This window comes from Falco biarmicus, chromosome Z (assembly GCF_023638135.1).
Source record: "Falco biarmicus isolate bFalBia1 chromosome Z, bFalBia1.pri, whole genome shotgun sequence".
Classification (NCBI taxonomy): domain Eukaryota; kingdom Metazoa; phylum Chordata; class Aves; order Falconiformes; family Falconidae; genus Falco; species Falco biarmicus.
Window position 1 is genome coordinate 11868551 of NC_079311.1, and position 26448 is coordinate 11894998.

At 41.8% G+C, this 26448-nt stretch overlaps 1 protein-coding gene across 12 annotated transcripts in view; it reads left to right on the forward strand.

The window, feature by feature from the left end:
• The window catches only part of SUSD1 (sushi domain containing 1), a 52333-nt gene that overhangs the window by 11581 nt on the left and 14304 nt on the right, over window positions 1-26448 (forward strand). For all 12 annotated transcript variants that reach the window (XM_056324586.1, XM_056324589.1, XM_056324590.1 and 9 more), the window contains 4 exons: window positions 9122-9216; window positions 11059-11248; window positions 12261-12355; window positions 13472-13658. In XM_056324586.1, coding sequence (XP_056180561.1) covers window positions 9122-9216; window positions 11059-11248; window positions 12261-12355; window positions 13472-13658 — 567 coding nt within the window. The remainder of the gene's footprint in view (window positions 1-9121; window positions 9217-11058; window positions 11249-12260; window positions 12356-13471; window positions 13659-26448) is intronic.

Genomic DNA, 26448 nt, shown 5'->3' on the forward strand with positions numbered 1-26448 from the left:
TTGTTCTCAAGCCTTGGAACATCCACATGTTACTCAGAAGGACTTGCAGGATGTCTTTGCTACTGCTTCACAGACCAAGCATTTACACAGAGTTGCCACTTGATGCCTCTCTTGCCTCACTTCATGTCTTGAGCATTCACTGCAAGTATAAACCTGTGATGTCAAATAAAATGAGCGTACAGAAAAGCAGTTCGGTCACTTTTTATAGTGCCCTACTAAAAATGGAACTGCTGTTGTTAGAAGTAAAGGTTCTTATTTGATTCAGGCAATTTGCATAGCAGCACTGCTGAATTGGTTTTGAAGTCAGCATTGTGTAGAGTAGCTAGTTAATCAGGTGTGTCAGTCTTTGCAATGCCAAGAGTTCTGTCTTGAGCACTCTGAAACTTTGAAGGGCTTGAACCTGCAGACTGCATTCACAGCATTACTATGGATTTCAGCAAGAGCTTTGCCAGAGGCAAAAATGTAGACTCCAGTGTTGGATCAGAGGGCCAAAAAAGTCAGTTGCAGTCAAGTAGAATGGAAAAAAGCTTTTAAAAAATAACCTGACCAGTCCAGGGTTCTTTGGGAGGGGAAAAAAAAATCATGAAAAGGAAACTTGTCCAGAGGTCCTCAGCTTCTTAGCTTCTCCGTTTTTCGCACTTACTAGAGCTAAATGGCTTTGAAATGAAATTCGTGTTTCAGTAATGATGCATTTCAGATGTATATGATCTTAAGTGTGTGTGTAATTAATCAGTAATTCCCATTAAAATGAGAGAAAACCATGTACCATTCCAAAATAACTTATGATAGAAGTCAGAAAACCATTTGTCTTTTTCTACTGCCTGATAAACATCATTAGAAGTGAGAAATTCCCCTAAGCATGTCCCCCTTGGCAAATAATCACTTCTTCATTTTTTAAGAAGTGATTGCTATGGAATGCCCTTTATTTGTGTTGTCTGTTGCACTGTCTGTTCAGTTATATAGTAAATGGTTTTGTGTGTGTGATATATATAAAAGTATATTTAATTGTAGATGGTTTAAATATGGAAAAAATTGCTTACAAAATTAATATTACTGAGAGGTGCTGATTCGATTAAGCCACCAGCAGTGAAGTCTGATGATAGTCAGCTGGATTACAGTCTTCCTTTCCCAACCCTTGATGTGTGTATAATGCAAAAATATATATATATCTAAATTCAAGTGATTAAGGTGCAGAGAACATACCAGCAATTAAATACCTGCTGTCCAGTATGCTCAACATGTAAGTCTGGACATCCTGTACAACTTGTCCTGGAAGATGAACTTTTTCCCCTACTGGGCAGAAATGCATGGTTTCATTTATTTTCATTGCAGAAATGGTGTGCTGTTATTCCAGGCATACATTGCACCTGGTGGGATTTCGTAGGAAATCTGGGAAGTCTATTTTCAGAATGGAAAAAAGATCCCCTGGGGGGAATAATATCGCTGTTTGTTACAGGGGAGGGCTATGGCTATAAAGTGCTATAGCATTCAGTGGTGGAATACAAAATCATTTGAAACAAGCTTGATTTTCCCATTTTCAATTTCAGAGGAGAAATTGTCAACTTAAACTTTTTCGGTAGTAATATTTATCTTACTGATAGAGGTTCTGGGTGTGGGCATAAACTTGAACATAAGGTAACATAAGAATTATAGTTGCTATTTTTTATAAAAGGGAAAAGTATAAAATGAAGCCTTTGCTCTCATGTTTTTCTTTTTGATAGATTCTGCAAATAAAGTTTTTTTTTTTAACTTATCATGGCTGTAACACAGCCAGAAAAAAGGTGATTTGTGCCTTGGCTATCTGAGATACTTGTTCCTAAATCTGCACTTGCAAATGGTACAGTGTGCAATGTATATTGTAAGCTATTATCAAGTCCATGAAGTATATAATCTTGAGAAGGCAGGGTGAGGGACTGGAGGCTGTCTGAAATGAAAATATGTAAATGAGTTGATTTTATCTTTCATTGAACTTGTATATAAATGTTTAATATTAAATATTGGGAAGGACTAACATAGGTGCTGAAGTAGAATATTTTTCCCTTGTAACAGGTGTCGATTGTGTATGTGCGTGGCTGTACATACATACACACACATGTAGCTTAACTTTTGGGAACCTACTTCTTGCACATCCTGGGAAAGTTAAGATGCAGTATGGTGAATAGGGTGCTTACAGGGTTGCCTTGCTCTTAATACCGTGTGCAGCTGTAAAGCTGGTACTTTTTTCAGTCTTCATTGCAATTACAAAGGGGTCAGTTCATGCACAAAGGGGGTAGTGTCTGGTGCAGTTTTCTGTGATAATTGGACAATTGTTAGGGATATTTTGGAGGGAGATAATCCTTTTACCTACTGCAGCTCTCTTCATCCTGTTTGCAGAGTCCTCCAGTGTAGTATTCATCAAGCATTTTCCAATTTCCCAGTCCCAAGTCCTAAGGACATCCTTGTCATGGGGAGAGCTTTTTCACAGTATTTAATCTATCCTTTCTGTAACAGTTGGCTCTAGTCCTGGCTATAAGCACATAGGCTGGGTTGACTGCTGCTCATTATTCTGATCCCAGAAAACTCCTTCTCTGGAAAACTCCTTCTCTATGTCTGTGTTCTTTGGAGGTTGTTAGTATTTGGTGTGTTTAGCATCTATTGGTGTGGGTAGCAACAATATGGTGTCAAGACAGACAGTTTGTCCAATTTTCTTATGTTTATCCAAGGAAAAGAAAATACAAGTCTGCATTAGAGAATAACTTCTCAGTATTTAAAGAAGTTTCCAGTAGCATTGTTATTAGAAATGCATTTATTGAAATGTTTTTTTTAATATAATAAGTAAAATACTGTCCTTGCAAAAGAAGCAGCTTCTGCACACGGGTGGGAAAAATCCATGGATATGTAAAAAGGCTGGAGGAAGGGGTGAATCCCACCTGCCTGGAAAGGTGATGTGTATTATTGGTAAAGCATTCCAAAACTCAGGCAGCGGGGAGTATCTGTTGCAGTGAAAAGGGAAAATTGACCTGTGTCCCTTTAATGCTGAGTTTGACGGCACAGCAATCTTACTAGTTTGTTGTGAGAGCCTTCCAAGGTAGTGTTAATAGAGGAAAAAATGATCCAGTCCCAACATCCTGTGAACCTGGAGCTCAAAAAGGGGCAAAATCATTCTTCACAGTAGTGCACATTCTGTCTGATCCTAAGCTTGGAGCTTCTGCATCATAACCTTTTGTGTGCATGCTGTTTTTTACCTCACCTCTTACTAAATGCAATGCTAAATGTCCACCTTTTACTAAAGGTTGGTTTTCTGTTTCAGAATGCTTCATTTTTCTGTGTTTTGACTCCCCACCCACAGACAGAGTTTAGCTGTGTGTCCTGGTCTCTGGAGATTTTGTTGAGATAATCACATAGAACTTGGGTATTATGGTAGTGAAGAGTATCTTCAAAACATCAAGGGGATAAGGTGTTAGTTGGTTTTGAGACATTTCCTAGAAAATTGGTGTTGTATGATAGAACTGAAAATCCTAACAGGTGAAGAGAGTGGAGGATACTTGCTAAATACATGATTCAGTGATTTGAAGGTTTAGAAGGAAGAGTGGTTTGATGAATTGGTCCAAAGAAGGCAAAGCAGATTGTCCACACTGTGCACTTTAAAACACTGCAGAAAAGGGAAAGAATACTTTCATAGTGGAAAAAAAAGGAAAAAAAAAAAAAAGCTTGGAAGAAATCAGAAGCAAAATCAGAATCTAGTCTGGAATAAACAGAGCAGGATTGTCTGTCAGGTGTAATTTAATTTAATTTTAACTGTAGACCAACAGCAAAGATAATTCCCATGTAACTGAGAGGGTCTAGTTACTTACTTTTTAATCCAGAATTGTTTTCCCTTTGCTTTCACTTTCCCTTCTTCTCCTGTGCTTTATTCCTGTTCCCAATGACTGATTTCCACTCTAGCTAGAATCCTCCAGGATGTCAGTTTTTAGCTTCTCACTTGTACGGTAAGAGATGATACAGAAAGGCAGCTGGAATGTTTCTGTGTTGGCAGCATCAGTAATTTCCATACAACAGTGAATGGGTTAACTGTCACTGTCCTAATTTTTGTTCCTAGCTATGTCAACAGTTATGAGTTTAACAGAAAAGGTGTCACTCTCACATCTGTGGGCATTGATTCAAAACCCAGGGTTTGGTAGTAATAAGCCCCCTATCAAACCATTAGGATAATTATAGTCATCAGTGAAAAGGATCTGATTTGCCTTAGTTTTTGTAAAGGCCTAACTTGATGTGTTAAATCCAGACATACGTTAATCTGGTAATTTCTTTAATTGCCTGGAAAAAGGTGGAGTCTGTGTTATGAGAGGTGGTACTTCTTAGATCATAGTGATGCAACCCAGTTAACAGTTAAACAAAAAAACCCATAGCTTTTTGCAGGGCTGTTTAGGCTTTTGTTTGTTTGGTTTTTTGAAACGATGTTAATAATCACCCAGTTTGCAATGGCGAATACTAGTCTTGGGGAACCTCTTTCAGGTGGGGTAATCCCAGCCCATCTAATCCTGTCTAATGTGACACCCTTGATTGATGCATCTTTCCTCTGTAAGTATGGTCACAATTGCATCTCTTATGTTTTTGTCAGTCTGCTTCAATGCATGAGTTACTCTGCCTCCTGTTTGTCTCCTGGTAATGTTTTTAGACCAAAGGAAGTAGTAAATCATTAATTATCTTGTCTATTCCTTCCTGCATGATGGTCTCTACCTATAGCTTTTCTGTTTCTCTGTGGATTTCCTCTGTGTAAAGTTTGGGGCTGAAGGTGAAAACCTGCTAATTTTGCAATTCTAGTTAAACTGGGAGCAAGTAGGTTACTCAAAATGTGGAAAACTCATAAAAATTTATCATGCTATCCTAAATGGTATAAATACTGAAGATATGTCTGTAAAATAAATTCGTGTACATTTGAGAAAGTTATTGTGCAAGAGGTGTTTGCCTATATGCTATGGAACAGGTGCCTTGAAACAGTCTGAGCAGAAGTTCTCCTTGAAGCATTGTTTGCTCTCCGTTTAATTTCTGCATCTGAACATATGAGTGGTGCATGTTTATAGCAGATGGCACTTGCAGCATCATTCACAGTTTTCACAGGACTGAACAGGCAAAACATACATAAAAGCTAGTATTTGGATTTCTTCTTTCCCTAAATTGCATGCTTGTGTGGAGATTGGTGGTTGGAGCTCTGTGAGTTGTGCACGTGTGGATGCTCTTTTAGCTACTTGCAGAAGATGAAATATTGGATTGAAGCTGATTCTATCTGCTTTCTGACAAATACCATTTCTTCATGCAAGTTCAAAAATGCTTCACTGCTAACGTGTATCTCGGGCTGAAGTCAGTGGTAGTCAAGTGTTCTTACAGCTGTGGAGTAGTGGATTGTACGTGTGGAGGAAGTTAGGTGGTTTTAATGAGTGTTCAGACACAGGGTTGTGTTTTTTTTCCCTGAGTCAGCAAATAATAACACTGAGTACTGGGAGCTGAGCTCACATAGGTTGTTAAGTGAAGAATTAAGGTTGGCCTTTACAGCACAGGGTTAAGGCAGAAGACCATGAAAGTACAGGCATTTATGCACTGGCTGTAATTACTAAGATTTTCCTACACACTCAGGCACAGAGAGAGGCCCTGCTTCCTAGCAGAGCGTTTGAAAGGGGAGTAAAAAAGACAGACTTTCACTCCTTGTTTTCCTCTTAGAATTAATTTCTTGGGCTTTCTTAACATGATTTCTCACCTTCTGATGCTCACTGGCACTGTTGAATCACTTCGTTACTTACTTTATGTGTTTTCCCATTTTTGTTCTGTATACCAGCACTCGTATTTCCTGTCTGCTAACCGCCAGTGCTGTTTTTACCTCTCTACCCTCTCACAGATTTACCTTTCAGTATTTGACTTCAGGATCTTTTTCCACCCTTCTGCTCTGGTCTCCAGGCATTCGCATATCGCTTCTAGGACCCTTTCTCTTGGGATGGAAGGGAGGTTGTGAGGGTAACCTGGAGGTCAGTGGAGCATCTGTGGCATCCAGTGGCCTTCTCTGTTAATCACAAGTTGACATTTCTAGTGCTGAACTATGAGGAAACTGGGGGTCGTTACTTGTCCCATCTCATTTGTGAGTCTGAGTGAAAGCTATTGATTGAAATCAGGTATGTTGACAACCTGAATGCCACTGTCTGCTAAGATGTCATACTAAGGCCTGGCATGTATAGAGCATTTCCTGTTGAGAGAGCCCAAGCTGTGGAAGACACTAGCACTGTTAGATTTCACAGAACTAACCTGTTAGGGAACCTGTTTTCCTCTAGGTGTGAGGACAGTTTTTTCAGAGATACCTTTGTGCTGTTATTGGGTTATACTGTTGGGATTAATGTTAAACCAAGCACTTGGTGTACATTTGGTTATCCAAAGAGTGTGTGATTAGTAAGAATAAGGGAGGAAAAGCAGTCTCCTCAGAAAGCCCAGGACTTTGTTGTGGTCTTTGCTCTGTGGATGTTACAACTTTTTGTCCTTTTTTGCTCCTACTTGTTTGGACTGGAAACTTTTGAGAAAAGGTCTGCCAGGTATTCTGTGGGTATATGGCAATGGCACAGTGGCTTAGTTCTTCCCAAAGTTCAGAAAGCACAACAGACAAATTGATGTAGTTACAGAAAAAAATTCTACTAGTTCTGATGACTTCTTTCCAAGGAGGCCACTGTAAAAGATTTCTTTCTGTGACTGAATACCCGGCTAAAACACTTTTTTGTTTGCCACTTTATTTTGCTTTATTTTTTTCCTGGGTATTTTATGAACTCAAAAATCAAGTGCCTGATTTTCTTGCTGAGCAGTCTTGGCAATTTTTTTTTTTTTTCACTTTTTATTTTTGTAATGCATTTTAATTCAGTTCTCATGGATATGCAACCATTTTCCCTCTGGCTGTGCTCAAATGAGTCATTTTTGCCTTTTGGTCTTTTAGTAAAAATTTATCTGATTTGAAGAATACAGTAACTGAACATACTCTTTTGCTTTGTGTGGGTACAGAAGTCTTAGTACTGTAGAGTTTCTAGACATTACTGTGAAACAGATAATAATAATAATAGGCAGTATTTCAATACAATTAATCAGACAGCCATATGTAAGGAAATTTGTTTTAGAGGACATGCAGATTAATCTCCTCTGTAGAAGAGGAAGCTTTCAACAACATTTCCATATTTAACGACAGCTTGTAATGTAGGAATTAAAATTAGTTGGGAGATCAACTAGTCTTGTGAATAAGGCATCTTTTTGTTGAGTATGTGGAGAGGGAGATACCGTTAGAGAACTGTTTTATGACAGTTTAATAATAAATAAAAAAAGGAAGGGGAAAAGAAAATAAAGTGCTGCAAAATAAGCAAACCATTACACTGCAGTTCTAAGTAACTACCTACATATAGGAATTTTAGAGACTATTGATGTATTTGTTTATTTCAGTGACAGCTTCATGTCCATACGCTACAAGGGCCCTCCTGTGAAATGGTAGTGAGGTTTGCATACAGAGGAAGAGCAACCTGCACTATGTTTGCTTTTACAACGGGGCATTGCACCAACTATTGTGTGAATATTTCTGGAGAATCTGCCAAACTAGTACAGGCTTTTCAGCTTAGAATCTGTATGAGCTTGGATTTGCGACCTTTGTCATGCAGTGAATGTAGTAAGAAAACACCGCTGGGCAAAGGAATGACTATTTGAAGACCAGATCACTTTGTAAGCAGAAGGAGCTTTGCTCTTAGCTCTGGGAGGATACTCTATTTAGTCTTGTGATGGCAGCTGCTCTGTGTCTCATGACAGCAGTGAGAGAACTGCCTAAAATAGAGCAGAGTTGATCTTACTGGTTCTGTCTTTTTCTCTGAGGCATAAACCAACCTTGAAAGTGTGTAAGTTAACACAGGTGTGTTGAAGGGTTTATCTATGGTTGCTGTAACTGTCTTCCCTGGCTGTGTGGGATTCATGCTTTTCATCTAGTGCTTGTTCTGAAAAGTGTTTTACTGTGGCTGTGTTACTTCATTTATTGTGAAACAAGGAGAAATGTCAACACCTTTTGAAAACATGTTGAAACCCAAACAAATAATGAACCAAACCATTCATTTAGGTACAAAAAAGCTCTTTTCCAGTCTAACACAGAAGCTTTCTTAAAATGCTTTAATATAGGTTGTTGTATTCAGGAGACTGTTTTTTTCCAAGTTTGTTGGCTTACTGGTAGCCTCTTTTTCTTACAGATAGTTCATTTAAATCTGCTTGACTGTTTTATTTGCAGTTTGATAAGACTTCTAATCCATAAGAGCCAATGGTCTACAAATCTTCAAGTTGATTTGTGAGTGACTTGTTCTTTAGGAGACAGACCATTGCATGTCACAAGATCCAGTTGCTGGCACCCAAGTTCAAGGACAATATAGAATGGGTGGCAGAAGTAGTGGAACTGGGGCATTGTTTATTGCTTTTCATTTTTGGTGGTGTAATACTGTCATAAGCACACTTTAATGGAAGACTTTGACCAGGAATACAGGAATACCTATACATGGTAGATGTTTAATGTATTATGACTAGGAAGAATGTCTGAAGCAGATCAAAATGTCTTTTATTATTGGCTTTTTTGCCTGGATTGGTCACCCAATATGAAAGGTTTTAGTACAGTATATACTGTAGGATTTTTGTGTAAGAAACAATGCTGTTGTATATGTGTGCTTTTATATATAGGAACATAGCAGTACTCTGATATAGTTAATGAGCTTGTTCCTTTGCTGTCAGGGAACTATAATGTTCCTCTTCAAGATCTGTTAAGTCATTAGAATTCAAATTGTTCTAGATTAAAATGCAAACTTAGAAAGTATTTTGTTTTCATTAGTCATGGTAATTTATGGAATTCTGGCTCTGTCACAGTCATTAGCTCAGAACATGTTTCTTCTGTTAGCCTTGTATTTTAATTTTAGGAGCTGACGCAGTCAAAGGAAAATTTACTACCTAGCTTCTGCCTACCTTGTTTCATTTTTCCTGTTTGGAAAAAAAACCCCACAACCAAACAGAATAAGGAAGAAACAAACGATGGCTCCAAACAATAAAATTTGCATGAGAAATAATAACTGTTTTCATTCTTTGTTCATCTTTTTGCTCACAGAGGAGGAATTACTAAGTAATTTGTCCATATTCAATGAAACCTGTGTGAAGTGGCGAAGGAAAACTGGAAGGCTGGGTTTGCAGGAAACATACACAGTAAGTGGGGCACCATTTGAGTTTGGGAGTAGCCTTGTCCTGCTTAATCCTGAGTCAGTAGTGGAGATATGTTTTGTGGCTTTTGTTTATATGGTAGTTTGTCTTGCTAGTCCTGGTAAAAAGCCTAGAAACATAAAGCTCACTGGGTTAGGAAAGAAACAAATCCCTGTCCTAAAGTTAGTTGAAAAACTCAAAAGCTGTTGGATCCTTTTCTAGTAAATCACCTAAACATCTGCTTGAAACTGTAAGAAATGTTTAAGCACAAGTTTATTCTTTAGTGAAATTACATTGTAGAGCTCAGGGTCACATTGACATAGAAAACCTTGCAAAACTTGGATTCTGTCCCTGATATTGATGCAGGTGTTTCAAGCAAGCAGTGTATCACTTGCAGATACTGGATGTAACTTGTTTTGGAAATGCAAGATTTACTGAAGTACTGTGCCTTGCTTGGGATTCAACCATCTCTTATTTGAACATTTTAGAACTGTTTTTCATGGAAATTGAAAGCAACTTTGGTAACTACTTTTTCTTTTTTTTTTTTTTTTCTTCTTTTAATTGCCATCTATAAACATCAGAATAAAAGTTAAGACATAAAGTCTCAGAAACAAGTAGTTCAGTTAGTGTTACCGAAAGTCAAACCAACATGATAAGGATTCCCATCTTTTGGGAACGGCAATACCCCAAGCAAGGTTGTTTTTTGAGCATGTACAAATAGGGTGAAAAAGAAAAAGTGGATTATTTTGGATCTCCGGGGCAGTTAGGTTAATGTGGACAGTACATTTCAAGGTTGGGTGATATGCTGGAAGACAGCCTGTCTTTCTTCTCCTGTGTTGTAAATCAATGTAATTTTAATTTGCATCCTTTTATTGAGCACTGCTGAGAAGGAAAAAGCGAGTTCCCAATTACCGTAACAATGCAAAACTAGTGCTTTTCATGTACCTGGTGGTAACTGGGAAGCTGTGGATCTCCATTGTAATGTGTTCTGCACACGCTCTTGCCTGAATTCATCTACTTGCAAGACACTTCAGAATAGTCAAAACTGAGAATGATGCAGGCATAGGGTGCTTGCAGTGAAGTTCAGGACAGTCTAGAGTGCCTTGAGCTCAACTAGATAAGTTTTGCATGTCCCTTCATCTTGTACAGCAAACGGCAGGTTTCTTTTTCACTGCACTGGGACTCTCTTAGGGAATCACAGAATGGTCAGGATTGGAAGGATCCTCTGGAGATCATCTAGTCCAGCCCTCTGCTCAAGTAGGTTCACCTGGAGCAAGTTGCACAGAACCACATCCAGGCATGTTTTTAATGTCTCCAGAGAAGGAGACTCCACAGCCTCTCTGGGCAGCCTGTTCCAGTGCTCCGTCACTCTCAAAAAAGTTTTTCTTTGTATTCAGATGGAACTTGCTGTGTTTCAGTTTGTGTGCATCACCTGTGTTTTACTGTTGTTTGGTGTTGTCTTACTACTGCTTCTGTGGGGCAAGGGGGAAAAACTAGAGAAAAGAAAATAGCAACCAGATGTAGTTTCCATTTGTGTGCTGTAAACAAGAAAGAAAATTTACTTACACCTTACTATTTGTGTTGGAGGTGTTTGTAGGGTCCGTGTTATAATTTCTTCTATTTGTTGTAGAAATGTGTGAGAAAACAGTCATAAATTTAACAGACAAAATAAATTAAAAATCTAATTGATTACATTGTCTTGTTGCACAAAAACAGTTAGTCACAAGCCTATTCTCTTGATTGAGCTGATAGTCTAAACCAGATGTAATCCTAGGTTCTTAAGGCTTAATTGAACTAGTATTCTGAAATTTGGAGAGCCACAACCATCATTTTTGTTATCTCCAATAGTTTCACTTATTGGGCCAAAGATGGGATGAGAAGACGTTCTCAGAAGATGTGATATTTAACATCACTACAAGTGAAGATAATCCAAAGGTGTGTTTAGATCTTAACCCTGGCAGTAACTATGTGGTGAATATTACGGCCATCTCTTCCAGAAACACCATTGTCTCAGTTACAGTTGCAGTTCAAACAAAGGGTAAGTTGTGTTTTGTATTCTCTTGTGCTTACAGAAGAACTTACTGTGCTGCAGAGTTTACTGGTTTGAGTCTAGCAGACGGGTTAACAGGCTGTCTGCTAGACTGTATCATTCTTTGTGCTGACTACATACATGCAGCCACCATCAGCATCTTCTTTTTCTGGAGGACATTTTTCTTTCTGCTCACTGTGGCCATTGAATCGATGAGCAAACAGAGCAGTGGCAGTAAGTGCCCTTCAGAAAGATTTGGCGAACTTGCTTCAGGATTTGTCTTCTGACTGAGGCAGGATTGCTGCAGTGACGTTCCTGGCTACATGCTGGAATTTCAGTCCGTGGTGCAGTGCTTAGTGGTTTCAGTTCCTTGCCTTGAAAACTGACTCTCGGCCTGTGGGAGAATTTCCTGTTGCTGAGTTGTGTGATACTAACCTAAGTGATGTGAGCATTATAGATAATATTCCTATGTTTTGCAGTGATGACCAGTGTTCTGGCAGTTCTTCAGTAATTGTAGAGAAGACATGTTCTAACAGCAAGTTTCTGTAGTATTTTGGTTATGGAAACTTTAAGCTTGCCTTCTGACATACTGATATGGATGCAACAGACCTCAAGAAAGAATTGCCTTTGGAACGCACAAAAATGCTTTTTCTCATGTGCTTTTTCCTAAAGGGCATTAACTGTGACAAATTGTTCTATGATAACTTTACTTCTATCAGAAGGTCTGAACTCCTGGATCTTTCTGTCATTATTACTTCCCTAAGTCTGGACAAATAAATCCTATCTTGATTTACTGAATAGGGTACTTGGGTTTTTCCAGAAGCTGTTTTCTCTGGAAAATGTTTGTTAGCTATTTACTGTGTTTGTTCATTCAAAAATAAATGAGATTCTACCTCCTTCTCGGAACAGAATTAAAATAAAAAACTTTTTTTTGTTTTTATTTTCAGCTACTCATACTCAATTAAGTTGAAGAAGGTAAAGTTTTTGTAATAAGTTGTTGCCTTTTTTATTGTCTCTACAGTAAAGGAAGCTTTCAATAATGTATTAATTTTTAATGATACCTGCTTGAAATGGCAGAGAACTGTCAGGGGAACTGATGTGGAAGACAGATACTCAGTAAGTGACAATCTGTATTTTGAATCTACAAAACAATTTAATCAATCACCTATGTGAAAAAACCTTAATTTTTCAAACACTCACAGCTAGCAGTGTTCCTCATTCTAGTAATGTCTCTCATAAAAACCCAGGGACTATGCTTGGATAGCAACCTTCAAAAAAGAGAAACCACCATGCTGTTTTGTAATCTCCTGTTTCTTGCTTATTTTTTCCCCTGTTCTACTCTGGTTTTTCTTCCCTATCTGTGCTTTCAACTTTGTCATGTGCAGGTGTCAGGCAACTGTTCCAATTCTACAGTCAGTCCACTGTGCCCTGTGATACGTCTTCAATCTTCCGTCAACCCAGCAGGGCATTTCCACATGAACTGTCTCTGCCAGGACTTTTGACCACCTGCTGTTGTCTCAAATCTCTGTGTGCTAGGAGGTGCTCAGAGATTATCTGAAGGCATAGGGTCTGTTTAAAGGAAAATTTGCACATGATTAAAATACAGCAAGCATTTTAGTTTTCATTAACAGAGGAATGATCATGAGATGCCTAAAGTTAATAACTTCATATTGATTTGGGACATCAACAACAAAACACACAAAAAATCCAACTGAACCAAAAAAAACCCCACGGGTCTGTAAATTTGCCTGCAAATGTATGTGTCTGTAACTAGATCCTGGAGAGTACTTGGAATTTTGGCAGAGGTCAAAATTACTTGCTTTTTTACTTGATCCTCATGGTCAGACCAGAGAGGTGTTCATGTGAGCTTTTTTGACTCATTTCTATGCACTGTGAGAGTATGCAATGAGAGTGCCCTCTTACTGGAAACCTGTATGTTAGCAGGAAATCAAGGCTTGGGCAAAATAACAGTACTAATACAGAAGAGGATAGACTAGGACAAGGATAACTGAAAGAACTAGGACAATGTCAGAGCTGATCAAGAGGGACTGCAATTCCTGACAAATTTTGGAAACATTTGAATTTGGGTAACTGTCAATGCCAACGTTTTTGGCCCTCCGTATGCAGTGATGTGTTTTTCTGCTATTTCTTCTAATTTAAAGCATGACAAGACTGAATGCAAGTGCTCTATTAAAACATTGCAACTTCCATTCTGTGATTTTTCGTTTACAGTTTCATGTGCAAGGCCAGCGTTGGTATCAGAAGGAGTTCTTTCATGAAATGACCTTTGACCTTACCACACACAAGCAGGCTCCAGAAGTTTGTTTTGATTTGCAGCCAGGCACCAACTACTCTGTTAATATTTCCATGGTAGCTTTGAATTTTTCACTGCTCGTTTCCATGACAACACAAATCACAGGTAGGTGGTATCATTTATTTTATGTATTTACAGGAGCACCTATTGGGCAAAAAAGCATTGTTGATCTCGGTGTTGTATGGTGGATTGTCAAAGTGGTCTTTCCATGCTCGGACTTGTTCATTGCTGTTTGTTTTTGTCGATCTTATAGGACTGACAGTCTAGCAGCAGAAGTGGGAGAGAAGCAGGGGTGCAGTGTTTTGAAGTGTCATTTTGCGACAGCAGGGAAAAGATAATTTGGTGGGTTAGACACAAGATTTGTATCTAGGGGACCTGGGTTAAATTCCCTGCCCTATTAGTCTAAGTCTCTTTTTCCATGAGTTGTCTCCACTGTGAAGTGGAGATAATAGCACGACTGCGCTTCATATGGGTATTTGTGACAACAGGTATCACTGAAGTCTGCAAGGATACAATGTGCAGAGTCCTGCAAGTACCTCAGATGGATACCTTCATCTTTAATTGGTGGAGTACAAAACATAAAAGGCACGTGAACAAATAAGGTTCTGTAGGGAGAATCTCGGCTTTGATATTTAGCAAGATATTTTTATGGCACTAAAATGCTGTGATAAAAAAAATCTGTCATTTTTTGTTTGGAACAGTTTTACACTATCTGAATACTATCAGACTTCCTGTATTAGGTTATTACTGTTACACTGTGAAGTGCAGCGTTTGGTGCTGTTATCATTCCTCCCCTTGGGGCCACAAATTGGAATAGGTAACTCCCTAAGTGTCTGTAACTGTGTTCAGTCACTAGGTGGAAGCAATTCTCTGCTGACTGCTTATGAAGGACAAGTTTTGTGGTGGTTTTGAAATTGATAGTATTACCACATTTTAAATAGTAATACCATATTTTCAATAGTATATGTAAGTTTTATAAGCTTCTGGAAAGGCAAAACATGTCTTTTTTCCTAAAGATACTTTTTAGGATATACAATGACATGGATTTATTTTTTTTAAATGAAATTACAGTAATGATTTGATAATTCATTTTCAGAAGTTCCCTAGCTGTCACTCAGAAGTAGTGTCTGTCAGTTCATGAGTACATGTAGCTTTGTAGAAAATAACACACTGTCTCAGAATTTGGTTGACTGAGGTAATTTTTGAATACATACTCAGAGTAAAAGCATAGCTATTTACACTGTCATCCTGTGATATTTCCTGAACTCTGTCACTTACTCAGAAGACCTCTAGAGAACACTTCGCAGCAGGTGCTGTTTGAAGTGGTATTTGTGCTTTGGCAGTTGGCATGTTATCCTTTCTTCTGAGTTAGTGCTTCACAAATGCACATGCATAGCCCCAGAAAAGGTCTTTTCATAAAGTTAGGTCATACACATCTTGAAAGAAGATCCTGCTACATGAGCCATTTTATATCTGGTAGTTAGTTTTTTTCAGTGACCAATAGAAGGTAGCTGTTGCTCTGTCATTAGGTATCTTCATCCAACTCTTGCCATGCAAACACTTCGTATTCTGCTCTTTTCTTCAGTTTAAAAAAGCATAATATGAAGTGTTTGCATGGCAAAAAATGAAAGCAGGTCTTTTTGCAGTTGAAATTGAGTGAAAATTAAAAAGCCAACAGTGATTATGCTCTGAAGCTCACCAAATAATGGGAATTTAAATAAGATATTAACTCCGTTGCTATTTCAGCTTATCTCTGATTAAAAGAATACAGTTAAAATAATTTTTCTGGCAGTGTCCCCTTGACTTTTGTGTTTTGGGAACTGCATTAGCTGGACAAACAATTTATATTAGAACTATTTATAAACACAGAGTAGGTATGTAATATATATATTTATAATTGTCCACTTATTTTGTAATCATGGACCTTGTTAAACTAGAGGGTTTTGTTTCCATGGTGAGTAGAATGATCTCGATTTACCTGCCAGCTTAAGTCTGAAAGGTATTTTTTGGCTCTGGTGGCTTTCTGCATAAATGGTACTGTGTAAATATAAGATAAACCTTAAGCATGGAGCCTCTGAGGAAGATGACTTAAAGTGTTTTACTGTTAATGTACTGAAGGTGGCCTCATTTGTTGTCTGAGGTTTCATGTGGCATTTTTAACAAATGCACAGTCAGTTGGTCTGTTTCCTCAGCTGGGGGCAAATCCTGATGTTGTGTCTTCTTGACTTCCACACACTTCCTGCATTTTGAGAGTTCAGGAAATCTTAACTGTGGAGTTTCAACTACTGTGAAGAGACATGTCCCAGATGATTGCCTTCCTGACAGATTTAATTTCCTGGCAGGGATAGTGTAAATTCTTTAAAGTCTGTTAAGGAATACAATAAGCATATAAATGCTAGCTATAAGTGTGGGGTTTTTTTTGAAAAAGGAAGATTAGTAAATGTATGTTAAGAAAGCTACTTTCTTATATATTCTTATATATATATATTCATGAATATGAATGAATATTACATATTCAGATCAATCCTGAATATCTATATCTCTATTTACATCTACATATCTCTTTAATAGAGATACATCTGTAGTATTTCTAAAGAAAAAAGCAAGAACTTGGGACTTAAAAGCCTGCTTTTCTCCCTGGCAAGTAGCATCCTTTAAAAATAGTTCTGTGCTGAGCATGAAGTTGGTTTTGCCCATCATCTTCTGGATGGTAAATAGAGCCTAGCAAATGCTTCATGGATCATTGAAATTCTGATCCTTTTGTACTTCCAGTAACAGGCATCTTGCACAGTCTTTTATGTCGTCTTAGCTTATTTTAGAAGAGCTCTGAGCATCTGTCTACTTGAGATAGGAAATAGAGTCAATTATGAAAAATGATTAGGCAGTGATCATATTTTAGTTTTAAGAAGATGGTAGCAAGAATGTCTTTTAAGCAAGAAGGAAGTTTGTTTCTGAAGGAAGGAGTGTCTTGTGAGTGTACTTTTTCTCATTCGTTACTTCTGTTGGGATTATGCTACTTAGACATTGCTCTATTCCTTTTCCTTTTGAAGATCATTTATTAAGGCATGCTCAGACAAGACATTGTTCTTAATTGCATTATCTTTTTTCACATAAGAATTTTAGATGACTGAATTTTGTAAACCACTTTGAAGTGTTTGAAAACCAGAGTAATAGAGAAGGGCTAATGCTTTTGCTTCTAATAGCCTAAATAAGAGTAACATCTTCACTTGAGCCACATGAAAATACTACTGATACTTAAATCTGTTTGCGAGCTTTGCTTTGGGATAGATTCTTTATGATGGATATGACAGAATTGTGGTCTTTTGGAAGTTCATGAATGTCTACTTATTTACAGTGTCCAGCTAGTTATTTTTAGTTTAGACCACTGTGACCTAAGACATCATACTTACAAGGCAGAAAATCTCCTGGACACTAGAAATAGATCTTTTGTGCCTGAATTACTGGATTACATTTCCTTCTTGTAAAATAATTCATATTAGATTCAATGATGATTTCTCATTATCTCCTCTTGATTTATTGCTTAGAACCAGGGTGTTTTGAATTTGTTCAATGCTTACTGTTCAGGCATGCTGCCATGTCTTACATACTTGTGCATGCACTTTTCAGTGGGTTTGGGTAGGTTTGACCTTGAGCCTGTGTCCCTCACACGGTTGTGGTTCCTATGTTTCTCAGGTGCTGTTCTTTTTGTTTTGGTCCAGGATATACTTGCAGGCCATATACTCATGTGTGTATCCTCTCTCTCTCCATATGAACATGTAAGTCAGAAAGTAGGCTCACAAGCAGGGAGTCTAGAAAGGGTCTTGAAACAGAAGAATAAATTCCATTACATACTAGGTATAATCTTCTAGAGCCCTCCACTTCTGTCTCAGTATGTGAAAAACGTTCTACATTACAGATCAGGTTGTGATGTCTAGTTTGTTTGCCCGCCCATGAGTGTACACACACGTAAAGGATACTTATTATCTTTTAATACTTGTTATTATTGTTCTGCTCTGTTGTATAATGGAAAAGATTTATACGCGTTCTTTCATATAGGGACTTCTTTAAGGCCTGGAAAAGAAGGGAAAAACCAAATCAGCTTTCCAGTGAGGAAATGAAAGACTGCTGGAGATGTGATCAGACAGCTCTTACTCTGACAGCACATCATGTACCTCCAGAAAGGCAGTCCATTATAGTGTGCGCCTTCAGAGCACCAGTACTGCAAAGAAGGGAGTTCCTGATTTATGTAATGGGGAAAGGAGGATGATTAAAACCTAAACATGGTTTTATTTTTTTAATCTAGGGAGGAAATTAGCTGCCAATCCTGTAAACTCCTGCATACATATGATCATGCCTGCATTTTTGTATTTTTACGCACAGACTATTCAAATGTTTGATATTTAAGTTCATATGAACTACACTTCTTTTTCTGACTTCTTCATAGCAAGATTTTTTCTTAAATATTTGTGACGTCATGATCCATCTGATCACCACTTACCATTCTATTTACAAAGCAATTGATATAGGTGACATAGTATGTGCTTTATAGCCAGTGCTTTACAAGCTGAACAAAATTATTTGCTTTTTTGTCTTCTCTGTCTGTGTGAATCAAGGGTTCTTTAGTATTACTTCAGGTAGTCCTTTACAGATTTGCAGTGATGTATCTGGATTAGCCTGCGTGTTGTCCTCAATTGGTTAGTATAACTAGCATTAAATAAGATTAATGAAATGTGAAACGGAAAAAAAGAATACAAAAATAGGCTACAACAGGGAGGAAAAGAGATTGTGAGCTCTTTTTCAGCTCTGACTTTGTGTGACTTTTTCATGTATACATTATTATCAATTGTTAAGATACAATCATATCATGATTGTATCACATATATGATTGTATCACATATCATAAAGTGGTTTGGGTTGGGAGGCACCTTTAAAGGTCATCTAGTCCAACCACCCTACCATGAGCAGGGACACCTTCGACTAGAGCAGGTTGCTCCAAGCCCCATCCAACCTGACCCTGAGCGCTCCCAGGGATGGGGCATCCGCCAGCTCTCTGGGCAACCTGTGCCAGTGGTTTTTTACCACCCTCGTTGTAAACAACTTCTTCCTTATGTCTAGCCTGAATCTACCCTCTTTTAGTTTAAAACCATTACCCCTCATCCTATTGCTAAAAAGTCTGTCCCCATCTTTCTGATAAGCCCCTTGTAAGTACTGAAGGGCCACAATAAGGTCTCCCCGGGGTCTTCTCTTCTGCAGGCTGAACCACCCCAAGTCTCTCAGCCTTTCCTCATAGGAGGGGTGCTGCAGCGCTCTGATCACTTCTGTGCCACCCTGGACACGCTCCAGCACGTCCATGTCTTTCCTGTGCTGAGGGCTCCAGAGCTGGATGCAGCACTGCGGGTGGGGGCTCAGCAGAGTGGAGCAGAGGGGCAGAATCTCCTCCCTCCACCTGCTGGCTGTGCTGCTTGTGATGCAGCCCAGGACACGGGTGGCTTTCTGGGCTGTGAGCGCACTTATCGGCTCGTGGCCGTGGCCAGCTTTTCACCTGCCAGTACCCCCAAGCCCTTCTCCGCAGGGCTGCTCCCAAGCCCTTCATTCCCAGCCTGTGTTGGTACCAGGGGCTGCCCTGACACAGGTGCAGGACCTTGTTGCGCCGGCCTTGTTGAACCTGGTGAGGTTCTCATGTGCTCGTGGGGCCACTTCTCCAGCTTGTCCAGGTGCCTCCGGATGGGCTCCTGCCCCAGGGGCATCAGCCGCACCACTCAGCTTGGTGTCCTCAAGCTGAAGACCTCCATCCCGGTAGTTTATTAAAGCTCAGCTGCTTACAGTTACACTTTCTGTTCTGCTAAGCTGCTGATAGTGCCGTCTTGCATTGCTTTTGATGTTACCTGTGCAATACAGCAAGACTTATGAAAGCAGTGAAGAGCATTAATAATACATCTGAAAACGACATGCCCCCCTCCCTTTGTGAGGAAGCAGGGAGACCCTCTCTGTTTGCACTCTGCCTGGCTCTAAAAAGGGATACTTGGGAAGCACTGAAATTTGTTGTTTTTCAGCACAGAGGAGCAGAGAGGGCCTTTGAGTCCTCAGCAGGGAAGGAGCAAACCAGCTGGGCAGCTGTGGCAATTCCAGTGTCGCTACATCTTACCAGCCTGCTTGCCGCCGTGTCCTGCCCACCCCATTGTGGAGCAGCACGCCGTGGTTTTCCCCTCCTGCAGCTCACCCCCAAGTGTGCCCTGTGCCCCAGGGTCACTGTGCTGGGGGCTCCAGGTCTTGCTGTATGAAAATGCCAGTGCCAGCGAGCGCCCCTGTCAGCGTGACAGCTGCAGCCAGCGTGCTCTTCCACAACCTGCCACTACCAGCAGTTAAACTGATTTCCAAACAGTTTACTTCCGGAGGATGTGTCACAGGAGAGAAAAAAAGACGGAGCAAAAAGAAGGGGTGCATTTCTTTCTGCCTTTTAGTTGAAAAAGCACTTTGGGGAGTTTTCCCTGATCCAGTTTTCCTCCTGTGCCGTGGCCGGGTACAGTGTCAGCGCCTTCATCTTGGTGCATCTGGACAGCTGCTGGTCCCCTGTGCCACGCGCCCTGTCCCGCCAGCTCCAAGTCACGCAAAGGGCGCCTGCGCTCTGCTGAGGTCGGGGTGGAAGGCAGCGCCGCAGAGCTGGGAGCACAGGCGGGGGAGGTAGGAAGCAGCTGCCGCTGCAAGGCTGGATGCTCACCCTGCAACTCCAGCTCAGTGCAGTGCCCCTCTGCCCCCCAGGCGAGGTCCTGACATCAGCTCAGGAACTGGGGTGGGAGCAGTGCTGGCTGTTTGCAGGATCCCAGCACAGAACTCAGTAGCTGAGGTTAGGATGCTGTCGCACCAGGTCCACGCTTGTGGAAATGCCAAGCGCGCCCCTAAGCCAGGCACCCAGAGCAAAGAGCACCCGGCTGCCATGCTGCAGGCAGACCCTGAGCACCTCTCGCTGGGTCTGCAGAACAGCAGTGATGAAAACTCAAGCGTTTCGTAGGTTGTATTTCAGAGGTTAGACTTGTGTTCCTGCGGTCACAAGGGCCAGGTGCCACAGGAAGGACCAGAGGAGATGACGGCGGATGGCAAGCCATAGAAATGTTGGGGTAGGCCTGAGCCGGGAGATGTGGTTTCGCGAGCCAGTTTGATCCGCGTGGCAGCATCGTCAGGTTGGGGCGTAGAGTGAAGAGGAGCGACGTGACAGACTAGCCGTGTGCCTGCTGTCCCATCCTGTCCCGGGGCTGCTGTGCCCTGTGCCTCTGCCGCGGACCTGGTGTTTCCACCTGCCTGGCAGCCCCTTCTGCATTCCCCTCTCTTTCCCTGTTGTGCAGCTAATACCAAAAACATGACTTGTCCCTGCCTGGCCACGTGTCAGCGTTTTGTGTCGCTGTGGGGCAGCCAGCGGCCAGTGCAGCCTGGCTCTGATCTTGCTCTGCTTTTCCTAGGCTTGCTGCAAGCCCCCTCCTCCCTGGGTGGTCCCGTGGGCTCTACCCTTGGGAACCTGAGGGCATTGCTCTGCCTGTTGCTGTGCCTCAGGGGCAACACGCAAGCATCATGCAGTCTGGAAATGGCCCGTACAAGAAAAAGCAAGTTGTAGGCAGATTGACTCTTAAGAGAGGAGTCCGTCAGCTTAAGCAACGCTAGCAGGCTGCAGAGAGAGCCGTTCGGCATCGTGGCCCATCCACAGTGGTATCGCGGCAGCTACGCACTCCCCGGCTCGCCTTGCCCCGTGTGCTGGGCACAAGCTCTCAAGGCTGGCTGCAAGACAGGCCCTCGGCCTTGCTGCGGGGCTTGCGTCAGAGGTGGCACCGAGCGCGCTCCCGACTCCGCACGCCGCCTGGCTGCCCCCTGAAGCTGCCCACCATCTGGAGCTTGGCCCATGGGAGCGCTGCTGCAGAGACCCCCATGTGTGGCCAGGGGGGCTCTTCCCCTCGAGGGAGGCCCGTGTGCCCAGTTTCCCTCTCGGACGGTGCTGGGTGCCCTCCCCGGGCTGGGCTGGGGTGCAGGACCTTGCTGCTGCAAAGCCGCAGCAGTGGCTGTGTGGTGTCAGCTCTCCCGGCACGGGCCTGGGACGGCTCAGCTAGTCACACTGGCTTTAGAGCAGCCGGTAGGGAATTTCACATTTATGGAATTATTGTGGCACGAGCACTTCAGCGCTTCATTTCTCTTCTCTTCCTTTTAATTTTGTCTCATAAGCTCGTCTAGTCTCCCTGTTCAATATTGTCAGCTCTTCCTCTCGCAAGAGAACGCCTGAGCTTGCTGCCTGCTAGCAGAGACCAAGCATGTAGCTCAGCGCACAGAGATCTGGGGTTTAAGAGGCTCCTAGAAAACACGCGTTCAAAGGCTCGCTCCCGAGGGATGCTGACTGGTGCCACCTCCGAGGAATTTCAGGCTACGCCTAACCTGCTGGGACACCACACCCATTAGCCCAGGACCTTCTGTGTTAATAAACCCCAAGCGATGTACACCAAGCAGCACGCGCCGCGGCCGGCAGGGTCACCTTCTGTGTGCCACACACCACGCGCCCTGTGCGATGCCTTTCCCGGAACGAAAGCAGCCCCCGAGGGCGGTAACGGCTGGTGCTGCCCCGGTCGCTCCTCTGCCAAGCGGCAACGCTGCCCTGGCCCTGCCTGCCTGTGGCAAGCCCTGACCTCAGGGGGACAGCAGGTGTTTCACTATCTGGATGCGCGAACAGCCACGTGAAGCTGTGGGCCCAGCTTCACTTTTGCAGATACGAGCCAAAAGTTCTTCCGTGCAGGCACAGGGGTTGGCCCTGAGCTGCAGGTGGGGTGAGGTGTAGCTGCCCTTACCATCGCTCAGCCTGTTCTTCCCTTGGGTGATTAAATAAACGTCGTTTTCCGTTGCATCACTGCCTGCAGGTGCTCCCCTTCATTCAGCCTGGTGCCCTAGGAGTTAAAGTAGGCTGAAGAAGAACGGGATTTCACAGGGCACTCAGGCTGTCCCGGCATTTCCCTGGGACACAGGGTTTACCTCCAGCCACGGACGCAAAGAAGCTCCGTTCTGCTTCCCCTCACGAGAGCCACGGGTGAATCGTTGGCCTTTACACAGCTCCGGAAAACAGCACCTTGGCAAAAACTGCACACCATTGCTGTGCCGGGATTTCCGAGAAAAGTTCTCGTGAGCTGCGTTGTGTCGCTAAAGGGCGGAGGGTGAAAACGAAGCTGCTGAAGGGTGCTCAGATGGAAAGCTGAGGCGCCTGCAGGATGCTTTTGCTGTGGCTGCTTTCTCTGCTTCCAAAAGTTTTCTCGGTGCTCACACTCTTGAGCAAGGGAGAACGGCAGCCCTAGAGGGAACCTCCTGTTTGCCTTGCCAGCGACATTAGGCAAGAATCTCCACCCCTTGTCAGCCTCACTGCAGCCCCTGGGGCTTTGCAGAGGAAGGAGCCCACAGCGCTGCTCTCGGAGCTCTGCCCTGCCTCCACGCTCGCTTCTGTAGGTGGATGCCCAGGTGCGGGCTGCAGCTTGAGCCACTACCGTTTCAGGGCCTTGCTCTGACACACAAAGCGCGTGTTGCTGCATGAGCTGGCTTCACGTCTGCTGCATGGCTGCGATTTACACCAACTTGTGGGCATGGTGGCAGCTCGCTTGATGGTATGTGGAAGACTGAGACGTCCCAGTCAAGATCCCCTAAACCACGTTTCCCTGCTTTCATCTTCCCTTCCTTCGCTAGGAGCATTTCGCTTCAAAGACGTCCTGGCCTGGGGAGTACTTTCCCTAAGAGAAAAGACTTCTTGTAAAGCAGAGTTCAGTCTCACACGGTGAGGAGCCAAAGCTGCAGGAGGCAAAGCACACCAGTGCAAGCAGAGCTGCCCTGGCTGGTGGCACGGCACCGGGCACTAGCTCCATTTTTACTGTCTGCCTTGTTGAATTCATGCCTTTCCTGTGATGAATGGCATGGTGTGACATTCAGCCACAGATAAGGAGAACAAAGGCTGCAGTCAGCAGAGGGAATCACATGAGTGGGGTTTCCAGAGATGATCAGTCTTTAATGAAGATTTAAGTGGTTCTTTTATGTGGATGTGAAATATTTAACCTCCTTCCTTCCTTCTCTTCGTGAAGTGATGTCTTTCTCCAAGTTAAATATCTCTTCTCGCTCTTTTTTGAAGCAATTATACTGTCATATATATAGTGCACTTTAATTACTCCTCAGACAGCAATACAAATGGTAAAAAAAACCCTTCTCTATTTTGTCAATATCTCTACTTTTTTTTTTTTTTTTTTTTTTTAATGTACAGCAGTGATTTTGACTTCCTTGTTTTAAAATTTAGTAGAAAACTTTTCGGACAGAAAGCCCTCAAATTACCTTAAACCCCACCCCCTTGGTTGCCAGAAATGCCAATCACACAAATGATGTCATTTCTGCAAAGGTTTGTTTCAGTTAGAACTTAACCTTTAGAGGAATTTTTGGGCTTACTTCCCTGAACTTGGGAAGGGTTGCCATCTGGTTTTGGATAAAGCTGTGTCTTTATCACAAAATTATGTAGGAAAGCTGTAAAGAGGACTATACTGGCACCAAGTAAAGGTTTTTTAATGAAATATAAACAATTTAGTTTAACAAACTTTGTGCCTGTGCATATATAGGGTGGGACAGGAATGGATTTGAACATTCATTTTTGACCTGTTTATGTGTAGGAAACTTATGTTTGATGCCTGCATTATACATCCAAATGTAAGTAGTACAGTGTTGTCCTGGAGTTATAGCTTCAAAACTGTACAAAAGGTCAGATGACAGAAAAGGCATTAAGTATTCCTGTTACCAGTACTGGAGAATTTACTGGAGAAAACATGGAAGTTATCTGTGTTCCGTGTATTGTGGCAGTTTGCATGTCAAGTCCTCAGGCTGCAATGGTAAATAGTACTGGCAAACCCCAGGGCTTTAAAACAGGAAGTAAACAGCTCATTTCCAGGATTAAAGGAAGAAAGGTAGCTGTTCCATTGTAAAATGCTTTCATGGTATCTAATACTGAACTGCTTCCAACTTGGTAGCTTTTACTGAAGAGCATGATTATAGTATAACACCAAGCAGGCTTTTGCTCCAGCATTGAGGCGTGTGCTGTTCCCCTGTGCTGTTGCAGTGATAGGCACTTCCTGGCATGCACTTCTTTCCTATAGCCTGACTTCGTGCTCAGAGGGAGACTCAGCAGCTGGATTCTTACTGTAAAAAACGAGCCTGAATATGAAATGTCTGAGTGATAGTAACATAGCACTGCTATGACAAGGAAGTGCTTCAAGTGGGACTATCTTGGGATATACTTGCATTTCTTGCTATGTTCTTCTGCGTTTTCCTGGTGCTGCTACAGCTATGTTGGTCTGTTCTGCTGGTGAAGACTTTAAAAAATCCAAAAATCTTTTAACAAAGGCAAGGTGCTAGCAGTACCTAAACAGACTGGAGGATCTTGTTTTCCTCTCACAGCCCACCTAGTGCAAGTCCTCATTTCTCCATAGCATTCTCCCTTTCCCTTACTACTTTGCATTGGTGCAAGTTGTTCACTTCTCCTATTAAAACAGGCAGATTGTTTTCAGTGTACTTGATGTTTGTAGTAATCAGTATTTCTTACCAGCAACTGAAAATGGCAAAAGACTCCAGGCTTTAAAAGGACTGTGCTTTTTTTCAGATTTTGCCCTCTTTTGCCCACTTACTAGGGTTGTCAATACTGGATGGCTATTTATTTTCATGTTTTGCATTTTTCCTGTCAAATTATAGAAAATTAAAAAATGTAATTGTTACAAACTTAGCAGTCTTTTTGTCCCCTATTCCCCCTTGCACTGCTTATCTGGAAAAAAGATGCTGTTGCATGCAATGCACATTCTGGCTGGCATTGAAGAAGAAATTCCCAGGTTTTTCCTGGAAATAGGAAAGTTCTCAAGAGAAATCAATAATTCCACCAGTGTCTCCTGCTGGTATTGGATGCCAAAGCAAAGGAAGATAGGGGAAATACACCAGATGAATATACCCTGACATGTATTTGCCTGTCACCCAATCCACTAGCAATGTTCGCACTGAGGAACCATTGAAGTTAAAGGAGGGTTTACTGTTTAAGTTTGCTTAGGTTTGCAAGATGCAAAGTACATAAAGATTGGATGTCAAATATTATTTGTTCATTTACTTCATTCGGATAGAAATAGATAAATTTTAAAATTATCTGCGTTTGCAGAAGTATTGAGAAGACCCTCCAAAGTAAAGACCATTTCCTGTTCTTGCAGGCAGCCATGCAATGCACTTCATTAACTCAAAACTATCTGAAAGGGTTTTCTGCCCTGCCTGTATTAGAGGGAAGCCACTGTAGGACACTAAGGCTTTGCTAGATATCAATCTTATTCTCATTTCAATCCTAAACATTTATAGCTGGTTTCTTCACCGGTGGTTCACCCATAGCCTGGTTTTGAAGAGGATCTGGTAAAGGGAACTACCAGAGCCATTCATTTGGCTGAGTAAGCTTTCAGGAGGTCCTCTTCAGGATGCTTTTTGCCAAGAGCATAGTAGGGTTTTTCGTGCTAGGGATGCTTGTATGGACTGTTGTCCTTATTTTGGGTCCACTGTGCTTAAGCTGTTCCTTTCCCATATTTTATCTGTTTAAAGCACAGATCATGTAGGCTTTCAAATAGGCTCCAAAGACAAGGTTTTGATTTTCTCGAATAAGGCAGTTTCTCCCTTATTTGAATCTTTCTTGTAGTCATCCTCTGCACTGGTTTCACTTAGCTCTGTTGGACTGGTGACTGGAATTTGAGACACTGATCACACCCGGGCCTTTTGTACCTCTGGTGGTACTATCCTAGTGTTACAGAAATCTGTTTTTTAGAGTAGCCTTTTCTTTTCTTTTCTTTTCTTTTCTTTTCTTTTCTTTTCTTTTCTTTTCTTTTCTTTT